The sequence below is a fragment of the Callospermophilus lateralis genome, chromosome 13, assembly GCF_048772815.1.
Source record: "Callospermophilus lateralis isolate mCalLat2 chromosome 13, mCalLat2.hap1, whole genome shotgun sequence".
NCBI lineage: Eukaryota > Metazoa > Chordata > Mammalia > Rodentia > Sciuridae > Callospermophilus > Callospermophilus lateralis.
In genome coordinates this window covers 58,951,143-58,974,693 of record NC_135317.1, presented here as the reverse complement: position 1 = coordinate 58,974,693, position 23,551 = coordinate 58,951,143, and the positions used below count along the sequence as shown (strand labels likewise).

The 23,551-nt window shown below is 36.7% G+C and overlaps 1 protein-coding gene across 2 annotated transcripts; it reads left to right on the top strand.

Moving 5' to 3' along the window:
- Positions 1 to 565: 565 nt before the first annotated feature.
- Positions 566 to 14,644, top strand: Srp9 (signal recognition particle 9). Of its 2 annotated transcripts, none has more exons than XM_076831830.2 (3): positions 566 to 801; positions 6,615 to 6,683; positions 14,310 to 14,644. In XM_076831830.2, exons 1-3 carry the CDS (start codon positions 730 to 732, stop codon positions 14,436 to 14,438), a joined length of 270 nt encoding a protein of 89 aa, XP_076687945.1. In that variant the 5' UTR covers positions 566 to 729; the 3' UTR covers positions 14,439 to 14,644. The 2 variants fall into 2 exon arrangements, with proteins under 2 accessions (XP_076687945.1, XP_076687946.1); XM_076831831.1 differs by lacking the exon at positions 14,310 to 14,644 and adding an exon at positions 11,058 to 12,558 and having other exon boundaries at positions 568 to 801.
- The last annotated feature ends 8,907 nt before the right edge of the window (positions 14,645 to 23,551 follow it).

Here is a 23,551-nt window from a genome sequence, read left to right as displayed (position 1 = left end):
AAATTCAAATTTCATATCCTAGCATATACAATCATATGGCTCCTCTTCTTTCTACTCTCCTCACGTCCCCTAAACACCTTTTATATTAATAGTTTACTGCAGACTACAATGGGCCTCTTCCTTGCCTGCCAGTTCAACTTGTGTCAGCCTCTGTGAACTTATCCCCCACCCCCAAATAACCATTCTTTTGGGCTCGCTGCACTGGCTCTAAATAAATATTTACCATAGAAAGTTTTTGGTTTCACTCCAGTTATGTGTCTCCCTTCCTTCACCAGACCATGTGTGTGATGGCTGGACCTTGTTATTTCATACTTATATCTCCGCTCCTATCACAATCTTTGTGATTGAGCAGCTGCTCAATCTTTGTTAAAGGAACCTGGGCTTCATTATTGCAGTCCAACCCAGGGGGCAACCGGAGAGACGCTGCCCCTCCACTCCTGCAGGAGGCGCTGTGGCAAACGCCATCCGTCGGCCTGCTCTTGACTTCCTTGGGCTACACGCTGGGGGCTCCGCCCCCTCCCTCGTAACATCCCTCTTGCCCATTGGACGAGCGCGGTCGAAGCTGTCCAACGGAGCAAGGCGTTGGTGCGAGGAGGCACCACCATCTTTGAGCAGCTGGGACTCCTACGTTGGTCGGCTACCGCAGGTTGTAGGTAGATAGGTGGGCCAGGCAGTGCCGCCTCCGGTCCCTTAGGCTTGCTTCTCATTCCCATTCCATCCCAGGCCACGATGCCGCAGTACCAGACCTGGGAGGAGTTTAGCCGCGCGGCCGAAAAGCTCTACCTCGCTGACCCTATGAAGGTAAATAGTTGGGCCTCTGCCTCGGGTCCCAACCCGGGATCAGGATGTCTTCCCTGCCGTCCGCTCGAGCTCAGGGGTTTCTTTAGTATTCCCAGGAGGTGGTGGGAGGGAGCCGAGATGGACCCCGCAAAATCTAATTGTACCTGCTGTCCTCTCCCTATCCCCGACTCGAGTGGCCCAGTGAGGTCCTGATGACATCAGTTAGGATCGTTTCATTCATAACCGTCAGTGCAGACGCTTCCAGCCTCTGAACTTCCTCTATGGCTTTGATGGATTTACGTGTCTCTAAGGCCAGGGCTCCTCCCTCTGCAGCTCCGGATTCCTGTACGTAAGGTGTCTTGGTGCCGGTTTCCCCTACTACCAAGATGTAAATAAATGTACCTCGGATATATAAAACAGTGATGTTAATTCTTTTGACAGCCCAGGCTTTCTTTAAAGAAATCTGTTTGGAAGCAGATATGTCCCTGCCCAAAGGGGGTTCTTAATGTTTTGAGGGTCCGTGACCTTTTTTGGGAATGTTTGCACCCTGTTCCAGGAAAACGCACTTATGCATAAATGTTTGCAAAAGGTTTCATTCCCCACCTCAGCATGCCAGATTTACTTCTGTGGGAAACACAAAGGGAAAATGCAGCCTATCCCTTAAGGAGCTGGTATTTTTGGAAGGTACTATGGATAAATGTGAATATATCCTTTGGAGAAGAAAGAAAAAGAAAAGCGGTTATTCTCAAGAAACGGGGCTCAGATTTTACTGAGTGAGATTTTCATTGATCAGTAAATAATATGAACTGTGTTTTAAAGGTATATATTGGGCTGGTAACCTGTAACTCCCACGCCACATGTTGTTATATTGAGCATCATTTAAATGGGGCAGCAAAATGTGTTGATACTATAATTAAAAATAGTATTAGACCCATGGAAAGACCTAAATAACCAAAATACTAAAACATTTTCAGTGCCATTTTTAAACTGATATAACAATACTTTATTAGTTTCATTTGTAAAATATTAAGGTTCTTCATAAAGTGATATAATAAATAATGAAGTGAATTAGATATTTTTGAAATCAAGTACTTACTTGTGACACTAGTGAGTGCTGACTGTTCCATTTCTATGGTTTTCCTTTCCCCTGGTCACAGGGTCAATCTATATACCATGAGATAGTATAAGATTTTTGTCCAAAAGCACCCACAGATGTATATATTCAAATATTTTTGTATTTGAATATATAAATATTCAAATATTTTGAATAAAAATATTCAAAATATTTGAATATTTTGAAAATATTCAAATATTTTCATAAAATATTTGAAAAGACAGTAAAGAATATACAGAGTCACCTCAAGAGGGGCTATATTTCAAGAATGTGGCAGTAGTTACAGGGCAAATGAAAATTAAAATAGTAATTGGAGAACATCACTGTGCAAAAGCATTTCTAGACTAGACAAGAGGGAGAACCTTTCAGTTCTTCACCCAGCTGAATAATTTCAGTGGCCTAAAAACTCCTGCATCCTCATGATGGCTTTCTACTGCCTTTTAACTGACTTTTGGATGGAGAGGATGAAAAGAGTTTTATTGAGTGCGTTCTATGTGACAGGCATCTTTCATATATATGTATAGTTTAGGGCTAGAGATGTGGTTCAGTGGAGAGTACTTGCCTGGTAAGCATGAAGCCTGGGGTTCAAAAGAAAAAACAAAAACAGCAGAATGTATAATTGGAATGTGTATGTATAATTTATTTGAACAACTGCAGCAACTGTGTTAGTTAGCTTTGAGTCATTCGTGTCCATAATACTTAACAAAAGCAGTTTAGAAGAGGGAAAGTTTATGGGTTCAGAGGTCCATGGTAGGCCGATGCCATTTCTCTGAGTGAGGCAGAAGATCATGCCAATGGTGTGGTGGAAGAGAGCTTCTTAGCTCAGGGCAACCAGGAAACAGAGAAGAGGCCAGGGACAGATATAGCCCCTAAGGTCGTGCTTCCAGTGACCCACTTCCTCTAGCTGTGCCCTCCCTGCATATAGTTAGCACCTAGAAGGCCATTCAGATTATTAATTCATCAAATGGATGAGTCTACTGATGAGGTCAGAGCCCTCATGAATCATCATTGCTGCATTGCCCACAACATGAGCTTCTGGGGAAACATTTAAGATCCAAATTATGATAGCAACCCATTGAGGTGGATATTAAACAGTCTTAGATTCCATAAATTGTTTGCCTAATATCTAAGAGATTAAGCTGAAATACAGATTTAGGCTCTGAACTCCAAGTCCATTCTGCTCTTACCAGGGATAAAGAAAAAATTTTGGCCAGGTGCAGTGACACACCCCTGATATCTCAGTGACTTAGAATGCTGAGGCAAGAAGATCACAAGTTCAAAGTCAGCCTCAGCAACTTAGGGAGATTGTCTCAAAAAATAAAAAAGACTGGGGATATAGCTCAGTTGGTAGAGTGCTTGACTCTCATGCACAAGGTCCTGAGTTCAATCCCCAGCACCACAAAAAAAGTAAATTAAAAAAAAAAAAAGGGTTGAGGATATGGCTCAGTGCTTCTGGGTTCAATTCCTGGTACTAAAAGAAAAAGAAAGAAAGAAAGTTGTTTTTTTTTTTTTTTTCAGGACTCTGGAGTCTATTTTCCAAAATCTCTGTCCTCTCATACCAGCAAAATATGCTGGTTGATGATTAGGTTGATGATTGTATCTGTCATCTTTTACCACTTTTACCACTCTCAACATAGCTCTAATTGAAATTGGTATTACTGATAGACTGTATAATAACTTCTTAGTTACTCTGTCTGCCCTTTTTAGTCTCTCCTTCATACCTGCTACAGCTGTCTAAAAAACAAAAATTGAATTGTTCCCTGCTTTAAAAACTTCATTAAACTTCACTAACTCTCAGTCTCTGTCTGACCCTCTTTCCAGTCAGGCATTGTTTACCCCCATTTCCACCATCTTCAACTATAGACTCAATGAAACTACAGAATTCATCAGATCATTATTCAGAATACTTATCCTTTCTCCAACCTTCTTTCTTAGAGGGGGGAAAAATGCATTTTTCTTTTAGTCAACTTTTTGTCCCCCTGACCAAAATACCTGACAAGAACAGATTAGACAAGGAAAGGTTTATTTTGACTTGCTGATGCAGAGATCTCCGTCCATGGTTAGTTGATCCATTGCTTTGGACCTGAAGTGAGTCAGAAGAAAGCTGTGGTGAAAAAAGCTGCTTAGCTCAGGGCAGCCTGGAAGCAGAGCAGAGAGTGAGAAGCCAGGGACAAAATATAATTTCCAAGGTGTACCCCCAGTGACCTCCTTACTCCAGCCTCATCCCACCTGTCTACAGTTACCACCCAGTAATCCATTGAAATTATAAATCCAGTAAATGGACTAATTTCCTTATTAGGTGATAGTTCTCATAACCTAATTATTTCACCTCTGAATGTTCCTGAATTAATTGAGCTTTTTGGGAGGCATCTCATATCTAAACTATAAGACATTTTCAAGGATAGCTCCTAAAAGAAGTGACTCTTTCCCTTCTCCCAATGTAAATTGTTTTCTCTTTTTAGTGGTTTACCTATGTATGCCTTTATAGGACTTAATTAATTCTGTTTTATGTTTTGGTTATTTTGGTTGGTTGAATTCAAAGATCCTAAGAGGGCAAAAATCTTGACTTTTTTCCTCTCCTTTCCTGGCACATGCGTGACACAGTGGCTCAGGTGCCCCTTAAGCTACAAAACAGAACCCTATCTTACAGAACCATATGCCCTTTAACTCTCATTTCTTCTAGTGAAACCAGTGAGTATTCTCTTAACTGAGAGTTAAAACTTTATATAGTTGTCATGCTTAGTATATTTTTAAGTTTTGGTTTCTTTTGTTTTTAAAATTAAATTTTTAAAAATAAGTAAAACAGTTTAATAGTTCAATAAATATTTCACAAACATTCTGGTTATTATTTCTCTCTACTTAAATGCGAGTGAGTTCCTTTTCCTTTATCAAGACACATCTCCAAGAGATGTAACTTTTTTTTTTTTTTTTTTTTTTTTGGCAATCCCAGGAGTACAGAGAGCATAATGGGAAAAGTTGTAGGTTATAGGTGTATTATTAGCCCTTTTTAGTTTCCAGAATTGTTTTGACACTTTTTGTGCTACATTGTAAGCATTTTAAAACTATATTCCTGTTTTGGCTTGTAGATTCTTAGCAGTTTTTGAAACAGCTAGCTAAGCAAGAGTTACTGGTATTGTATAGCAAAAAAAAAAAAAGACCCTGACTGCTGATTATGCTTGCTTGCATCCATCAGTAAAAGAACAAAAAAAAGTTCACAGAATCTGGAAGTTACTGGATATTGTCTTATATTCTAATATCTGAACAATATCTTGGCTACTTAACTAGAATACTGAACAACATCAATGTAGGTTTTTTTGTTTGTTTGTTTTTTACTGCTCTGCTGTAAAATTTTTTTTCTTTTTTTTTTTATTGGTTGTTCAAAACATTACAAAGCTCATGACATATCATCTTTCATACATTTGATTCAAGTGGGTTATGAACTCCCATTTTTACCCCAAATACAAGTTGCAGAATCACATCGGTTACACATCCACATTTTTACATAATGCCATATTAGTGACTGTTGTATTCTGCTACCTTTCCTATCCCCTACTATCCCCCCTCCCCTTCCCTCTCATCTTCCCTCTCTACCCCATCTGCTGTTATTCAATTCTCTCCCTTGTTTTTTTTTTCCCCTTTCCCCTCACAAACTCTTATATGTAATTTTGTGTAACAATGAGGGTCTCCTTCCATTTCCATACAGTTTCCCTTCTCTCTCCCTTTCTCTCCCCCCACTTGTCTCTGTTTAATGTTAATCTTTTCCTCATGCTCTTCCTCCCTGTTCTGTTTTTAGTTGCTCTCTTTATATCAAAGAAGACATTTGGCATTTGTTTTTTAAGGATTGGCTAGCTTCACTTAGCATAATCTGCTCTAATGCCATCCATTTCCCTGCAAATTCCATGATTTTCTCGTTTTTTAGTGCTGCGTAATACTCCATTGTGTATAAATGCCACATTTTTTCAGTGTAGGTTTTTGGAAAAGTTGTTGCTAAGAGACTTCTTTTTGAATCTGCCTTCTGACAGCCATGGAAGGATAGAAACTCTGTCCAGCACTGAAGCACTGTTTCCCTGAAAAATGAATTTGAGCTTTTTGTTTGTTTTTATTTTTGTGGTGGTGGGGATTAAACCCAGGGCTTCAGGCATGCTAGGCAAGTGCTCTACCACTGAGCTATATCTCCAGCACTATAATTGAACTTATTAACCAGCCATTTCTGCTTATTTGTTTTCCTTTTCCTGTTATTTCTCCATGACTAGGTGTGCTGGCATATATTCTCACTGGGGAAAAAAACCAAACTATCTTATAGTCTCACAGACATTCCCTGAGTATGAATATGCTTTGGGAGTTTTCTTTAGACTGGCTGCAATTATAATATCCAAGTTTTTTTAAAAATATATTTATTTTTAATAAAAATAAATAGTGTTGAGGATTGAACCCAATGCCTCACATGTGCAAGGCAAGCGCTCTACCACTGAGCTACAGCCCCAGCCTTCCCACCTTTTTTTTTTTTTTTCAAGTATTTAAAGTGTAGCACAAAGATTGAACTAAAATGACTTCTTTTTTTGAAACTTATAATTTCAGTAATGACAAGACTACAATAAAGATGCCTTTAGATGTTTTGGGTGTTTATTCTAAAAGGATCCTTTCAGCCTACCTGAAGACTAAATTATTTAGAGAAATGACATCTGTTTTTACTATTTCTAAATATGTGTTTTTATTTCAGGCACGTGTCGTTCTCAAATATAGGCATTCTGATGGGAGTCTGTGTATTAAAGTAACAGATGATTTAGTTGTAAGTATACATTTTTATTTGTTGCATACTTTCAGATTTTTCTGAGTTGATCACTTGAAATTATTTATATAGAATTTAAGCAGATTACCCATTAGGATGCTTCTTTTGCCTTTTATTCCAAAATGATGAGCCTCATTCTAGAAGCTACTTTTATAGACATTCAAGAAATAATTTTACTTGCCTCATCATTGCAGCTTGTCAGGTATGGCTTAACAGTTGCTTTCTCTGGACCTTAAGCAAAAGAAACATAGAGACCAAAATTGAATATAGGAGAGGAAAGGTTTCATTTTTGTTTGTGAGAGAAATAAACAATGGGGCTGGGTATATAGGTCAGTGCTAGAGCACTTGCCTCACCTGCATGAGGCCCTGGATTCAGTCCACAGCACCACAAAAAATAAAACAAGTAGTAGTAAACAATGTATTTGAACACAAGTTATAGACTTTGTTATTGTATCTTTCTTCTTTCTTGATGTTCTCACTCTTCTTACTTCCTCCCATCCCATTCCTTCCTTGGCCCTCTGTCATCTGGTTTGTACCACTCACACTGCTCTTGGTGAGAGCTCATGAGCAGCATCTTTTTTTCAAACCCAGTAGTCTCAAAACTTCATATTTTGTTTGATCCTTGCTCATTTTGATACAAAGACTGCTCTCTCATGGAAATTATTATTTTGACACATGTGGCTAAATTTTATCTTGGCTTTCTTTGTTTCTGTCTCATTCTTTGATAATTATTTCTTTGCTGTGTCTCCATAAATATTTGTTTCCCTAGAATTCTCTCCTTTGTTGTCTTTTTCATATTATGACATCTGGAGCAATTCCTTCAGTTGAGTCCAATATTGCTTATATCTGTGTCTCCTTGCAAGTTTGCGTGTTTAGTTCCCATTTTTCTTCTGATGTCCTGATTTAACTCTTAAGTATCTTTGCCTCAAATACTATTCAAAGTAAGTCCCTCCAGAGTGGAGCTTATCAGCTCATTTCTGTCTGGCTCCCTCTCTTCCTACTTGATTGCATTGCCATCCACCTGGTCAGAAACCTTGGGATCATTTCCCTCATTCTCCTGTCCACTCATTGTTTATTTGAAACCTGTTTTGATCTCCTCATAAATCACACACACTTTGCTAGGCATTTGGAGTTACTGATTCAAGAGCTCCTTCCTCATTTTTCCTGCACAGACTCTCCATCTTTGCACTTACTCTCTTTATGTTTAGGATTTTATCTCTTGTCTGGCCTGTTAGAATAGACTTCCAACTATATCCTTTCTTCTTTTGTTCACTCTTTATTGCTGCCACAATCTATCTTTCTTCAATTTCATATTCCCCTATTCTCTATTTTCTATTTTACTTAAGAGCTCCTTTAACATACTGTGATTAGGCCTCTGCTTTTGAACATTTTGTTTCTTCCTTTGCAATATTGAATCCCACCCCCATTCCCAATGTGGGAAGACTTATCATCTTTCAAAATCAGACTCATGAGGATTGTTTCATTTCTTTTTGATTTCTCTTGTGCTGTATCACAATTATCTTTTTAATAGACTTATTGCTGGGCTAGGGTTGTGGCTCAGTAGTAGAGGACTTGCTTCGTGTGTGTGAGGCACTGGGTTCAATTCTCAGCACCACACATAAATAAATGAATAAAATAAAGGTCCATCAACAACTAAAAAACTTTTTTAAAAATAGACTTATTGCTTCAAGATAATAGAGGTAGATGAGTAATATTCTTACCTGTATTCTTACCCTTAGTCTATCTTGATCCAGAGAGTACTCAGTAAACATTTTAAAAATAGATTAATTCTTCTAAAAAATCACTTTTGGTCATATATCATATTTGTGTCTAGGGTTCTATTATGAGGTTGCATGAAGTCAGAACTTTTAATGATTACCATGTTTCCTAAGGACCAGTTGAATCTGGTGGAGTAACTAAAAATGTGGAAAAGGAAGAAAAAATTGAGATGATTCAAGAGGTCTGAACCCTAGCTTAACCATTTATTAGCATTTTGACCTTGGAAAAATTTGCCCTTCTGGATCTCAGTTTCCTCATCTATAAAATGCCATAATAATAGTCTGTTTACCTGATTGTGATGTTATGGAAAGCAAACAAATATGTGAACGTATCTAGCATTAGTGCTTGTGACTTGTTAGATTAAATAAATGTATTCTTGAATCTTGAGCATTCCACATTGAGAAAAATTTTAATTGTGATTATCCCAGAGTGGTTAAGATATACCTGCTGAAGAGAAACAGATATGCCTTGTTTTAAAAACGGGAAGGGGAAATGCAGAATAAATTTTAATACAAAGGCTTTATCTCAAGGTGATTTTTTTGTATGTGTGCCCCTCTGGTCTCAGTTTTGGCCAGAGGGATATCAAAGTCACCAAGAATAATTTGGAGGTTGCCAAGGACTTGTTTAAAAGTTTTTTCAAGTCTGACCGAGAACTCTGACATTTAGAAATAGAAAAGAAGGGCTGGGGATATAGCTCAGTTGGTAGAGTGCTTGCTTAGCATGCACAAGACCCTGGGTTCAATCCCCAGCAACATACACACACACACACACAAAAAAAAAAAAAAAAAAAAAAGAAAGAAAAGAAATAGATAAGGAGAAGTGAATTTTTTTTAAAAAAAAGTCTTTATCTCCAAGTAATAGCTTTTTTTGCCCCTCGTAATTTAAGGATCCATGTTAAGCAATATCAGAAATAATTTATTTGGCATTTTTTTATTCCATTTCCTAAAACTACTAAGAATTAAACCATATCTAGAAATATCCAGAAGGAACTAAAAAAAGTTTGTATACTGCCTTCACTAATTTTAAAAGCTAGTAATTTCATCAGAAAACTTGGTCTTAAACTTTATTCATCATTATCACCACATAGCTTTGATATTTTTTATGATTGCATGTATGTATCATTTTTTCCCTCTAATCCCCCAAATGATTTATAATTTTCTCTTTCTTGGGCACTGGGTATTGAACCCCGGGGTGTTTTATCATTGAGCTATATATTCCCAGTCCTTTTTATTTTGAGACAAGGGCTTTTTAAGTTGCTGAGGCTGACCTCACTTAGGATCCTTTGCTTTATAGCCTCCCAAGTTTCTGGGTTTAATGTAGGCATGTACCACCATGTCTGCTTTAGTATGGCCTTATTACAAGGTTTCCATACAAATTTGTACAGTGTGGGTAATTTTTTTAATTAATTAATTTTTTTTTTAGTTTTAGGTGAACACAATATCTTTATTTTTATTTTTATGTGGTGCTGAGGATTGAACCCAGTGCCTCACGCATGCCAGATGAGCACGCTACCACTTGAGCCACATCCCCAGCCCTAAATTTTTTTTTTAAGTGAGTTCTTTAAAGACTACATGAATTCAGATCAGTTGGGCATGGTGAGGTTGAATTTCCAAGTTATTTAAGTTAATGACTTATTATAGGATCATTAGTTCCTGTTGTATAAAACTCATGTGGACCTTTAGGTGGGTTAAAGAAAAATGGACCTAATTACAAAATGAGAAAAGGCTGCCAACTCAAAGTTGGTGTGTTTGAAGATTTTAGAACAAATGGTTTTATGATTAACTATAAGCATATCTAAGGTTTTGGTTGGTTTAAAAATTATAATAAATACCTTCAGAAAATCAAGATTGGACAGGCTTAGTTGGTTTGATTTAATTATGCACCAGCTAGAAGCAGGGAATTCTAGACTTTGAAGAAAAATATTGTTAAACCCATAATTTCACAGATAGGGAACGGGATCCTAAGATTTTTTTGGCTTTTTTTCCCACTGTAACTCAGTTATTAATGACTGTGTTCCAGGAGAGAATATCTAATTTAAGCCTTGAATTCTTCTCATCAGCCCACAACAGGATTTAATACATTACTAACTGATCATTTTTTAGAAGTTTCTGGTAGATATTGAATAATTTTGAATCCTCAGAAGTGGTATTCAAAATGCCATTCCTAAAGCCAGATATGGTGGTACATTCCTGTAGTCCCACTGACTTGGAAGGCTGAGACAGGAGGATCACTAGTTTGATGCCTGCCCGGCAATTTAGCAAGGCCCTAAGCAACCTAGCAAGCATTCTATCTCAAAATAAAAAATAAAAAGGGCTGTGGAATGTTTCTCAGTGGTAAAGTGACCCTGGGTCCAATCCCCTGTACCAAAATAAATAAATAAATAAATAAAATACCATAACAATGACAAAAAATACCATTCTTAAGGAATGTAATTGCTGGAAGCTTGTGAACTTGAGTACAGTTTGTCCTTTGACTGTAGAGAGAATAGAGCAAAACAATAGTAGGAAGGACTCTCAGAGTTTTTCCTAATTACTGTTTCACAGTGCCAGTATCTGGTTTTATTTAGTTAATGTATAATTTTAAAATTTCTGACAGTGTTTGGTGTATAGAACAGATCAAGCTCAAGATGTAAAGAAGATTGAGAAATTCCACAGTCAACTAATGCGACTTATGGTAGCCAAGGAATCCCGCAGTGTTGCCATGGAAACGGACTGACTGGTTTGAAATGAAGACTCTTTTTGTCATGTTCTTAGGAAGTAAATATCTTTTGAATTTGAGGAAGTGTTGACAAAAAATACTTTATGTAACTAAGTGAGCTATTCAAAAGCTGAAAGATCTTTTTTTTGTATTTTATTTTTAATGTTTACTTTAGAGAGCTAGGAATATAAATGCTTTCTGTTAGAAAGCCATTATTTATCTTTGAAAATTAAATAAGAAATGCATCTGTCTCAGAAACTTTTTGCAGATTATTTGATGTTGGCCAAAATATACAATTATTTCTCTGGTAAATTTATATTAGTAATTTAAAATGAAATACCAAAAAAAGCCAGTTCTTCCTTAAATTTAGTTTGTCTGTCTTTAAGAGAAAATTAAATGTAACCATTGTGCTGGATCATTATATTTCTTTTGGAACATAAAATTTGTGTTATTAATAACCAATAAACTTATAGTAACTGGAATTAACTATACAAAATAGTATGGCTGATTATGTCTCAGTTATATCTAAAAGTAGTTAAGAATAATATATTCTTTACTTTAAGCTTTTCCAATTTAAACTACCTTTTTTTTTTTTGCTAATAAGGATTGGACCCAAGGGTGCTTAACCACTGAGCCACATCCCCAGTCCTCTTTTTATGTTTTATTTTGAGATAGGATCTCACTAAATTGCTTAGAGCGTCGCTCAGTTGCTGAGACTGACTTTGAACTTGCAGTCCTCCTGCCTCAGCCTCCTGAGTCACTGGGTTTATAGGCATGCACCACTGTGCCCAATTAAACTACATAGGGGATTTATAGTATCAGTATCAGCTTGTTAAGCAATGAATGACTGTGATAAAAACAACAGCAGTTATTTGAATACATGATCACTATAATGGACCGGAACCACTGTATTACAGAATATTTGCTACATATTTCCCATGAGAAATATTTCTCAGAAGGGCTAAGGATTATATGAATTGTTTAATATTTGCATACCTCCATGATACCCCTGCCCATTTTCTTTTCTTACCTAAGCTGTTAAACATTGTCATGCTGTTATATGTCTAACCAGAAATATGACATTATTTCATATTTATATTTGTAATTTGATTTTACTATCTAAATGTAATGTTCTTATGTTGATTCCTTGGGTGAAGTGAAGGCACTATATTAAAATACATATATTTTTGTAGTAATTGTCATGTTGAACAACATTTTAGTTTGGAAGGTTCCATTAGCCATAAGAATTTTGGATTGTTTTAGAGGTCAGTAAATAAAAAGCATTACATAGATTTATGTTGTTTTGGTTGAAGTTTTTAACTTCTCAAAAATTATTGATTTCTTGACTATATACTGTATTCACTTAGTCTAAAGTAAGCCTCTAATGATACTGAAAGCATTTTTTGTTATTTTTCTCAGCACTTTTTTATTACATGACTTTTTAAAACTGTATGTTGATGGTTGGATTATTCTCCTGAATTAGAAAAGTAGCATCAAATAATATAGAGGTTTTTAGATTTCCAGTTTTTTCCCTCAAAATTAATGGGGCAATGATGGGGTTTGGCTTTTTTCCTTCTCATTTACAATTTTTCACTTTAACACTACTTTATAGAGACAGACCTGAAAGGGAGGGACTAGTTGCAGTTTATAGATGTTCAAGAGCAGAGGTTTAAAGTTACACAGCCCAAGTTGCAATATTGGCTCTGCTAGCTCCTAACTGTTCCACACAGGATACTTCTCTAAGTCTTTATTTTCTTCTCTGGAAATTGAGCTATCAACAATGCCTTCCTCATTGGTCTTTATGAGGATTAAATGGCATGATCCATTTTAAGATTTTGAGCACAGTGTCTAGAACACAGTAAAGAACAATAAACTGTACTATTTTTATTAGGATGATTATTTTTGAGGAGGAGAAGAAAGAGTATAAGTAACCAGCTCTTTAAGTTTTCTCATGAGGATTTTTGCTCTTTTTGTTCTGTTTTGTTTTGTTTCAGTGATGGTGGTTCAACCTAGGGCCTCACACATGCTAGGCAAGCACTCTGCCCGTGATCCTTTGCCCATTTTATTTTTATTCTGAGACAGGGTCTTGCTAAGTTGCACAGGCTGACTTCAAATTTATGATCTTCCTGCCTCAGCCTCCTGAGTACCTAGTATTACAGGCATGTGCTGCCATGTCCACATTTCTCATAAGTACTAGTTGGTAAGTACTAGATGGGCTGATTCCAGATAAAGATGGAGTAAGTGTGTCCTACTGTATGTCTCCTGCTGTTAATGCATAAGCTATCTCTGGAAAAAAAATAGTAGCAGGTAGATTGGGGAAGACAAGAATTTGAAGTAATACTGACACAGTGGCAAGTCTTCCATTTTCCCCCCCTCTGCTGTCCTGCAGCTTGAACTCAGCACATTAGAAACTAGCATTCAGAGAGTGCCAGGAGCTCTCTAGATCTGGCTCAAGGAGTAGAAAGGGAAATTCTAATATTCAAAGAGAGTGCAGAAACCCTTTTGTTTCATTTTCCTTTCTGTTTTTTACATCCTGTCTTCCATATAGTCCAGTGGTAGTGACACTGTTGACTATTGGCAGTGGGAATCTACAAAAGCCAGCTCTGAGACCAAGGACCCCTTCTTCGGTAGAGTTATGTTTCTGAGAGGATTAAATGGCATGATCCATTTTAAGATTTTTAGCACAGTGTCTGAAAAGCCAGTCCCCATTGTTTTTCCTCTCTGTCCTCCATCCATGTGTCCTTGGACGCAAACACAGTGGCAAAAGTGCACAGTGGCAAAAGTACACAGCCTCAGTCTTTTTGCCAAAGAACAAATAAAAGGAACCAGGAAGTATTGGGAAGATTACAGAGAGGAAGGAACTCTGCCACAGAAAATTGATCCCATTAAGTTGTTTATGAACTCTTCAGTTCACCCCGCCCCCAAAACTATTCATGGATCTTATCTCATGCAGTATACCAGACTTGAAGAGCTGCGCTTAGGAAGACCACCACTCAGATCCCAGGCTAGAAAATGGAATTGGCCCAAATAGCCTTGCCAGAGTTTTAAAAGTTTAACTGATTCTGGAATCACAGCCCATATAAGGTAGGTTGAGCTGGAACCTAGCCAGAGTGCCTTCAGAATCAAACTGAAATTCAATATTCTTTACAGGATTTAAACAAGACCCAGAGCTTAATAACATTATTCAAAATCTTGGAATATAATCCAGAATTACTCAGGACACCAGGAAATGGGAAGATCTCAACTGTTATGGGAAAAGACAACAGATGCCAGCACTGAGATGTCACAGATGTTGAAATGATCTGATAAAGACATTAAAGCAGCTATTTAAAAAGTGTTCCAGCAAGGGCTGGGTTTGTAGCTCAGCGATAGAGCGCTTGTCTCGCATGAGTGAGGCACTGGGTTCGATCCGCAGCACCACATAAAAATAAATATAAATAAATAAATAAACAAATAAAAACAAAATAAAGATATTGTGTCTGTCTACAATTAAAAAAAAAAAATACACACACACCCACACACATGTGCTCCAGCAAGTAATCATGAAAATTTGAAACCAGTGGGATGGGGGGTGGTACATAATCTCAGCAAAGAAAAGATACAAAAAATATCCAAGTGGAAATTTTGAAAAACACAACAACCAAAATTTAAAACTCACTAACTGGTCTCAGAATGGAGGAAAGTCCATGAAAAGTAAAATAAACCAGTTCAACTTACCTAATCTGAAGAGAGAAAAAGATTGGGGGAAAAAAACAACCATGATTTTTTTGAACAGAGCTTTGGAGACCTGTGGGACAGTAATAAAAGATCTAAAATTACACCATCAGGGTTTCAAAAAGAGGAGAAAATGTAGTGCTGAAAAAAAAATTGAAGAAATATTAACTAGAAACTTTGCAAATTTTGTGAGAAACCTTTGTACTCAAGCTCCTGTCCATACCCAGATACATGATAATGAAACTGGGGAAAACTAAAGTGATACAGAAAGCATCCAGATAAAATAACTTATTACCTATAGGGAATCAATGATCTGAATGACTGGATTTCTTAGCAGAAATCATGAAGGCAAAAAAGAAGTAGCACATTTCTAAAATGCTGAGAGAACTGTCGACTCGGGCTTCTTTCTATATCCAGTGAAACCAGCCTTCAGGAATAAAAATTAAATAGAGCCAAATATGGATCAAAGAAAACACAGATAAATCATTATCAGGAGACATTACCTAAAACAAATTATTACAGGGAGTTTCTCCAACAGAAGGGAAATGACACAGAAAAACTGGAATAAAGGAATAACAACAGAAATGGTAATTATCTGGCTTGAAATAGATTTAATTCTTGAGTTCTTAAAATATGTTGAGGACATTCATCCCAACTATTCTGGTGGGGCTGAGGTAGAAGGATCACTTGAGCCCAGGAGTTCATGGTCACCCTGGGTAACACAGGAAGACATGATCTCAAAATAAACAAACATAAAGTAGGTAGGCAAAGAGACTAATACTTTCCAGCATTCCACTGGAAGTGGTGAAATTTATTTTAAGTAGACTGAAAACTCAAGTATATTCAAATCCCTCAACCAACCATGGAAAGAACTATGCAAAAAAGATGTTTAATAAAAAGCCAGAGATGAAATAAAATGGAATGATAAAATGTGTTTAATTCAAAGGGAAACAAGAAACAAACACAAAAATGATTCAATGGTAGACCTAAATGCAAATATATCAGTACTTACATGAAATGCATATAGCCTGAGCAAACAAAGGTGATCACAAAGGATTTTTAAAAATACTGAGCCAAATATATCTTCAGTATAAAAAAATTACTTAAAAAAAAAAAAGATACCAGATAGGTTAAACCTCCAGGAAAAGAGATGACCATGCAAATATGCTAGTCAGAAGAAAACTAGCATGACTGTATTAATATTAGACAAAGTAGAACTCAGAGTAAAGAAACTTTGCAGGGAGAAAAAGGGACAGAATATATTTATAAAAAGGTCAGTTCACCAAGAAGACATAATAATCATGAACGTGATCACACATAAACACCTTCAAAATGCATGGAACAAAGCTGAGACAACCGAAAGAAACAAAAATCCACAATAGCAGCACCACATTTTCTCCTCTTTTTGGAATGGTGGCACACGCCTGTAATCCCAGAGACTCTGGCTGAGGCAGGAGGATCAAACTTCGAGGCCAACCTCAGCAATTTAGTGAGGTCCTAAGCAATTTCGTTAAGATCCTGTCTCAAAATAAAAAAGGGCTGGGAATGTGGCTCAGTGGTTAAGCACCCCTGAATTCAACCTCAGTACAAAAAAAAAAAAAAAAGTTCCACAATAACATTTGAAAGCCAATGTCATTCTGACACTGTAAAGTTAGTCTGGAGTTAACACAGACTTTATAGATTAAGAGCAAAAATTTCAGGACTAGGGATATAGCTCAGTTGGCAGAGTGCTTGCCTTACATGCATGAGGCCCTGGATTCTAATCCCCAGCTCCACAAAAAAAAAAAAAAAAAAAAAAAAAAATTCCATGAGACTCCCTCATTCTACAAGTTATAATCTCTGGTATTCCCAGAAGAAATACATAGTGTAAGGTTTGCAAGGGTCCCAGATGGTGAGTGGCAGTGTTACAGGAACATAATAATAATGTTTTATATCCTCAGCTCAAGTTACTCTCCCAAAGCTCTGATGTGGGATTATCAACCAGGAACCTTCACCCAAGCTTCAGGTACCCAGAGTTCCATTATGTATGAAGGATTGAATCATTGGCTATGTGATTAAATTCAGTCTCCATTCCCCGCTTTTCCTGCTCAGAGGATGGGATGATATCACTTGGTTTAAAACCCCAAGTCTTTAATTTACATGGCTGATCTTTTTGTCATGGCCAGCCCCTATTCTGAGTTATCTCATTAGGTTAAATTCAGACAGTCCCAGGGGCCCACCATGAGTAATAAAGGCACTTTCTATTACTCAAATTCTAAATAAAGATTTAAAGATTGTCTCCTAGAAAACATGGACAAAGACCAGAAAATTCTTTATGTACAATAAATACCTCAACACCCCTTTCAATAACAGTGCTAACAACTAGAAAATTAACAAGGATATAGAAGAATTGAACAATATCATCAACCAACTGAATTGAATACACATTGTCTTCAGTGCTTGTGAAATAGTTTCATCATACGGAAACTAGCCAATGCAACAAGGCAAGAAAAATAAAAGACATTTACTTTGGAAGGGAAAAAAAAAACTGTCTATATTGATAGATAACTGATCACATACATAAAGAATACTATGGGATCCACAAAAAGAACTACTAGAACTAGTGAATCTCTCAAGGTTGCAATTACAATATCAACATATACAACATGTACAGTTTTATTTGTATGATCAACAAACAGTTGGACACTGAAATAAAGAGAAGTACATTTTTAATAATATTGAAAGATATGCAAGACCTGTCAATGAAAGCTATAAGATGTTGATGAGTTCTTTTTTACCATCTGGGACCCTTGCAGACCTTACACTATGTATTTCTTTTGGGAATACCAGAGCTTATAACTTGTAGAATGAGGAAGCCTCATGGAAATTTTTTTTTTTTTTTTTTTTTTTTTTTTTTTTTTTTTTTTTTTTTTGGTGCTGGGGATTAGAACCCACGGCCTCGTGCATGATCCTCAGCAGGATCTTTTTTTTTTTTTTTTTGAAATTGACATGCTGACTGAAATTCATATGGAAAAGCAAAGGACCCTGAATAGCTAAAACAACTTTGCTAGTAGAATTAAAGTTGAAAGACCAACATTACCTCTTTTCAAGTCTTTTTTTTTTTAAAGAGAGAATGAGAGAGGAGAGAGAGAGAGAGAATTTTTTTTAATATTTATTTATTTTTTTTTTTTAGTTATCGGCGGATACAACATCTTTGTTTGTATGTGGTGCTGAGGATTAAACCCAGGCCACGCATGCCAAGCGAGCGCGCTACCGCTTTAGCCACATCCCCAGCCCCTCTTTTCAAGTCTTATTATCAAGCTACAGTTGTTCAAGAGAGCATCAAGATAAACAAATAGATCAGTGGAAAAGAATAAGAGTCCACAAACAGACCCACATGTATATAGAGAGCTAATTTTTTTTTTTAATTGTGCTGGGGATTGAACCCAGGGACTTATGCAAGTTAGGCAAATGCTCTACCACTGAACCACATCACCAGTACTTATATAAATAGCTTTTAACAAAGATTCAAAGACAATTGAATGGAGGAAAGGATAGTCTATTCAATAAATAGTACTGAAGCAATTAGATATCCATCTGTTTTTAAAAAGTGAACTTTTTGATGTCTACCTTGCATTATGGACAGAGATTAACTTAAAAAGATCAGAGTTCTTTTCTAATTGTAAAACCACAGAAAGATGGGGGGGGGGATGTTGAAAAAATGGTTTTTTTAATGTCTATTTTGGGGGGCAAAGGGAACTGAGGCTCAGAGAGGTGATGTCATTTAAAAAATTTTTTAAGACTTAATTAGGTATAGCACCAGAAATACAGTCTATAAAGGGAAAAGAATTAGTAAACTGGACTTCAAAATTAAAATCATCTGCTCTCCTAAAAATACTGCTGAGAGAATGAAACAAGCCACATATTAGAACAAATTATTTGTGAAGCATATATCTGAAATGTTATTTATATCCAGAATTATATAAAGAATTTTTTAAAACTCAATAAGAAAACAACTCTATTAAAAATACCTCAAAAAATTTTATCAGAAATCACTGAATATGTACGTACAGATGTCAAATAAGCATGTGAAAGATATGCAGCACCATTAGTTGTTAGAGAAATGCAAATACAAATCACAAGGTACAGCACACCTATTAGAATGACTAAAATAAAAAAGATTGACCATACTAAGTGTTGACAATGATATAAAACAAAAAATTTTCATACACTGGTGGAACTATAAAACAGTACAACCATTTTGCAAAACAATGAGCAGTTTCTTTAAGTTATACATGGAGGCTGGGGTTGTGGTTCGGTGGTAGAGTGCCCGCCTAGCGCGTTTGAGGCCCTGGGTTCAATCCTCAGCACCACATAAAAATAAACAAATAAAATAAAGGGTTTTTTTTAAAAAAAAGTTATACATAAATCTGCCATATGATACAGCCATTTTCTCCTAGGTATTTATCCCAAAGAAAATTTGTGTCCATACAAAGAATGGATGTAGTGTTTATTTGCAATAGCCCCAAACTGGAGATAACCTCAAAGTTCATGAAGAGATTTTTTTGGGGGGGTAAATATATCGTAGTATATCCATACATAGGAATACTACTCAGCAATGAAAAGTAATGGGCTATTTATTAAACATGACAAGGTAGTCGAAACTCAAAATAAGTATACTTATAAGGGAGCCAAACATAAAAGAATATATGCTGAATGATTTAAGTTATGCAAAATTCTAAAAAGTGCAAACTAATCTATGGTATAGTGACAGCAGATTACTGGCTTCTTTAGGGAAGGGAAATGGAGCTGTGAGGTATTATAGTGGGACCTGAAACTATTGGGGTTATGGATATTTTGATGTTTTAATTATGGTGACAGTCTCATGGGTATACACATATATTAATACATTGTACATTCTGCCATTCACTTTTTAAAGAGGGAAGGAGAACCTGCTGTGATAGCTGCCTTTAGCCAACAACCTGCAGGCCATACCTGTGCAATTTACTGTAGCTCATGCTAAGGTCATGCTTCTCCTGGGCTGCTCCCAGCCAATAACTGATTGTGGCAGGGGCACTTGACCTGGCCCAGACTCAGAGCTGCACTGCAGTTTGAAGCTCTTGGGGTCTTCCTTCCCCATTCTCATTTGAAGGTGTCAGATCTGCATGTGGTCTGAGGGCCTCTCCTACTACTCCTTCCCCTTCTTCTTGCTGTCCATAAATCTCTCACACTCATTCCATCTTGGTATCTACTTTCTGGAAGGTTTTATCATGGTAGTATATCTTCAAGTATTTGTTGCCCATTTGAATTTAAAACTTTTAGCATTTTCTGTTGGGTCACAAGGATCCTGGGACCTTGGACAAGTTATTTAACCTAAGTGCCTCAATTTCCTCAGATGTATTATGGGAAGACTAATAGTATTTATCTCATGGAGTATTTATGAGAATTAAATGAATTAATATTTGTAACGCATTTAGAACAGTGCTTGGCAAACAGTAATTCTATATGTTTATTAAAATTTAAAAATAGCAGTTCTTGGGCTGGGGATGTAACTCAGTGGTAGACCTCTTGCCGAGCATGTGGAAGGCCCTGGGTTCTATTTCCTTATGTATTCAGAATATCCTTTGTTATTATATAATATTATTATATAATATAAGTATATTGCAAACATTTTCTCCTTTCCTGGTACTTATAATTTATCTTTGTGTAAAAATACTTGTTTTGGCTTTCTGGAAACTGTTTCCTATTATAGCCATTTTGCAATTTATTTAATAATAAGTTGCCTCAAATTTAGTGGTTTAAAACAGCACAAGTTTTATTCTCTGATGGGGCCGGATATTTGAAATGAGTGTGACATGGCTAATATCAAGGTGTTCACAGGACTGGTTCCTTTTGGAGTTTTTTTTTGGGGGGGGGGCTGATTCTTGTGTTCTCCAGCCACCCTCATTCCTTGGCTTAGGATTTCATGTGACACCGCCTTTCTTCACTGCATCCTTTGGCTCTCTCGCTGCACTGTCTTCTTCATAGTTTGGTCTTGCCACTCTCTTATCCAGACCCTTTTGATTACATTTAGTGTCAACTAAGGATAATCACCCCATCTTAATCTGCAAAGTTCTTTTTGCCATATAAGTACCGGAACTAGATGATCATGGAGCAATGCCTTCAAGATTCTGAAGGAAACTTCTTCTATCTTGGTATTTTATATCCAGCCAAACTATTCATTAATGGTAAACATTGGATAAAAACATTTTACAAACATTTAAAATTTTACTGAGTCAACAACCCCCAAATCTCACTAAGTCAACAAAAAGATTATTTTTCCACTCAAAGTCCTGCTTCTGCTCCAGTGTTATTCCAGGATCCAAGCTGAAAGATCAGAACTTGAAACAGCTCTGGGTCTGCTTGGATATCACATCATATTCTATTGATGAAAGCAACTCACATGGCCAAGCCTGATGTCAGCTGCAGCAGGAATTATGTGCATCCACAGGGAGGCGCTGGAGGTCCCATGGCAAAGGGCAGGACTATATAAGCAGTGGATCCCTGGACACAGTAATCTACATAATGCTTCAAAAAAATTACAAAGAAGTTATTCAAGGATATGTTCCTTTAAAATAAAGGAGTGAAGTTAGAAAGAATAATTGTGGGAGGAAGTAGGACACCAACGGCAGAGAGTGGAAGGGATCCTCGAGGATGCCAAGAGAAAGTTCAGCATATAGCTCTGCGTCAGGTGGGGCACACCCCAACCAGAACTAGGCAGGTCAGAAGACTCCAGACACAGTCTTTAGGGAAATGAGATTGCTGGGTGCAGTGGCACACTCCTGTAATCCCAGCATTTAGGCTGAGGCATGAGAATTGCAAGTTTGAGGCCAGTCTGAACAACTTAGTGGGACCCTGTCTCAAAATAAAAAATGAAAGAGCTGGGGATGTAGCAGCTGTGGTAAAGCACCCCTGGGTTCAATACCCAGTACCAAAAAGAAAAGAAAAAGTGAAATTGAAGAAAATCAGATGTCACTGAATTTATTATGAAGGGAAAAATTAAACAACTGGTAAAGAAGTTGGTGTTGAGGTAGTGTAGAAAACCAAGAAAAAAAATTTTAAATATTAATTCTAGGGAAAACAAAATATCAGAAAGAAAAATAAACCATAGTTTACTGTGTAGTTCAGTCCTAAATTGCCTTCATTATAATAACACTGAATATTCATATGACTGAAATGAACTATTTTGAGAATATGGAAGAGTATGGGAAATCTAGGTATTAAGGTCAATTGAAGAAAGAGCTGATCTCCAAATTTGTTGAGGCCTTCCATATATAGTGCCTAAAATGAGGTTTTAACAAAACGATGTTTTTGTTTTTGTTTTGCAGTAGAATGCTTGTTAGCATGTGCAAGACTCTGGGTTCAATCCCTAGCACTGCAAAAAATCAAAAAGTAAAAAAAAAAAAAAAAAAAAAAAAAAAACACACAAAAAAAACAACACTACAAGCATGTTATTTAGAGATATGGAGGGAGATGTCAAAAGAATCAGCTAAAGGGCTGGGGTTGTGGCTCAGCAGTAGAGCACTCACTAGCACATGCAAAGCCCTGGGTTCAATACTCAGTACCACATAAAAATAAATAAATAAAATGAAGGGTATTGTGTGCAACTGCAACTAAAAAATAAATATTAAAAATAAAATAAAAAGAGTACAAAGACACTCATTGTGATGTTGTTTAAAAAAAAGAAACAGTTAAAAGGGTTAAATGTGGTTTTTGCTTTTCAAAAAAGGGAATGGGGGTGGGGAGATAAGAATTGTCCTTATTTGATTTGTTTATTTTTATGTGGTGCTGCCTCACGCATGCTAGGCAAGCACTCTACCACTAAGCCACAACCCCAGCCTTAAGAATTATCTTTAAAACTTTGTAGAGCTAGTTGATACTTTGAACAATTGACTCTGATTAAAATATGAAGCTTAAATAACAGTACCCCATCCTCTGCAAACCAAGAACAAGCACATGATTCTCTTAGGGCACAGTCAATGCAGTGCCCAATGCAGGTCCATAGGGGGCTCAAGAGGGCCTTTATTTATTGTGACAAATTGCCACAATTTGCTGCTGTGTTTACAAACTACCAACTACTTCACTTTCTTCAATTGACTTTGATCTTCACATTATTACATTGTTGATCATTGTCCTTGAATTCCTGAGAAGATAATACAGTCAGGGATCTCAAAATTATTATCTATTTGGAGTGATTATATATGGGATACATTATTTTACTTCATCATTTCTGATATCTCCCAAAAGTCTGTGTAACTTATGTAACCCATTTTACATGGGTAAGTTTCTAGGAACTATAGATTCTGCTTAATTTGTGTTTTGGTTGATTGGTTAGCACCATAGGAACACAGGCAGTTGGTAACCACACTTGATCACAGAAATGATGAGCAAACACAGATTTGAGACAATTTTATGCAACTGACATTTTTACAAAATGCTCGTTCCTTAGGACATTTGGTAAAACGCCCATTGGGTATCCCAACCATTTGGTACCCATTCAATCTCCCTGTGGATTTTCAATCTGTTCATTTTAAAGTAGATAGTACTTTTGTAATAAGTAGTAGCTATAGCTGTGCCCTTTTGAGAATCTAAGTTAAAGTCTGGTATAATCCTTGATCTGTTATGTTTCTGTGGTGATAAGGATTGAACCCAGGGCCTCA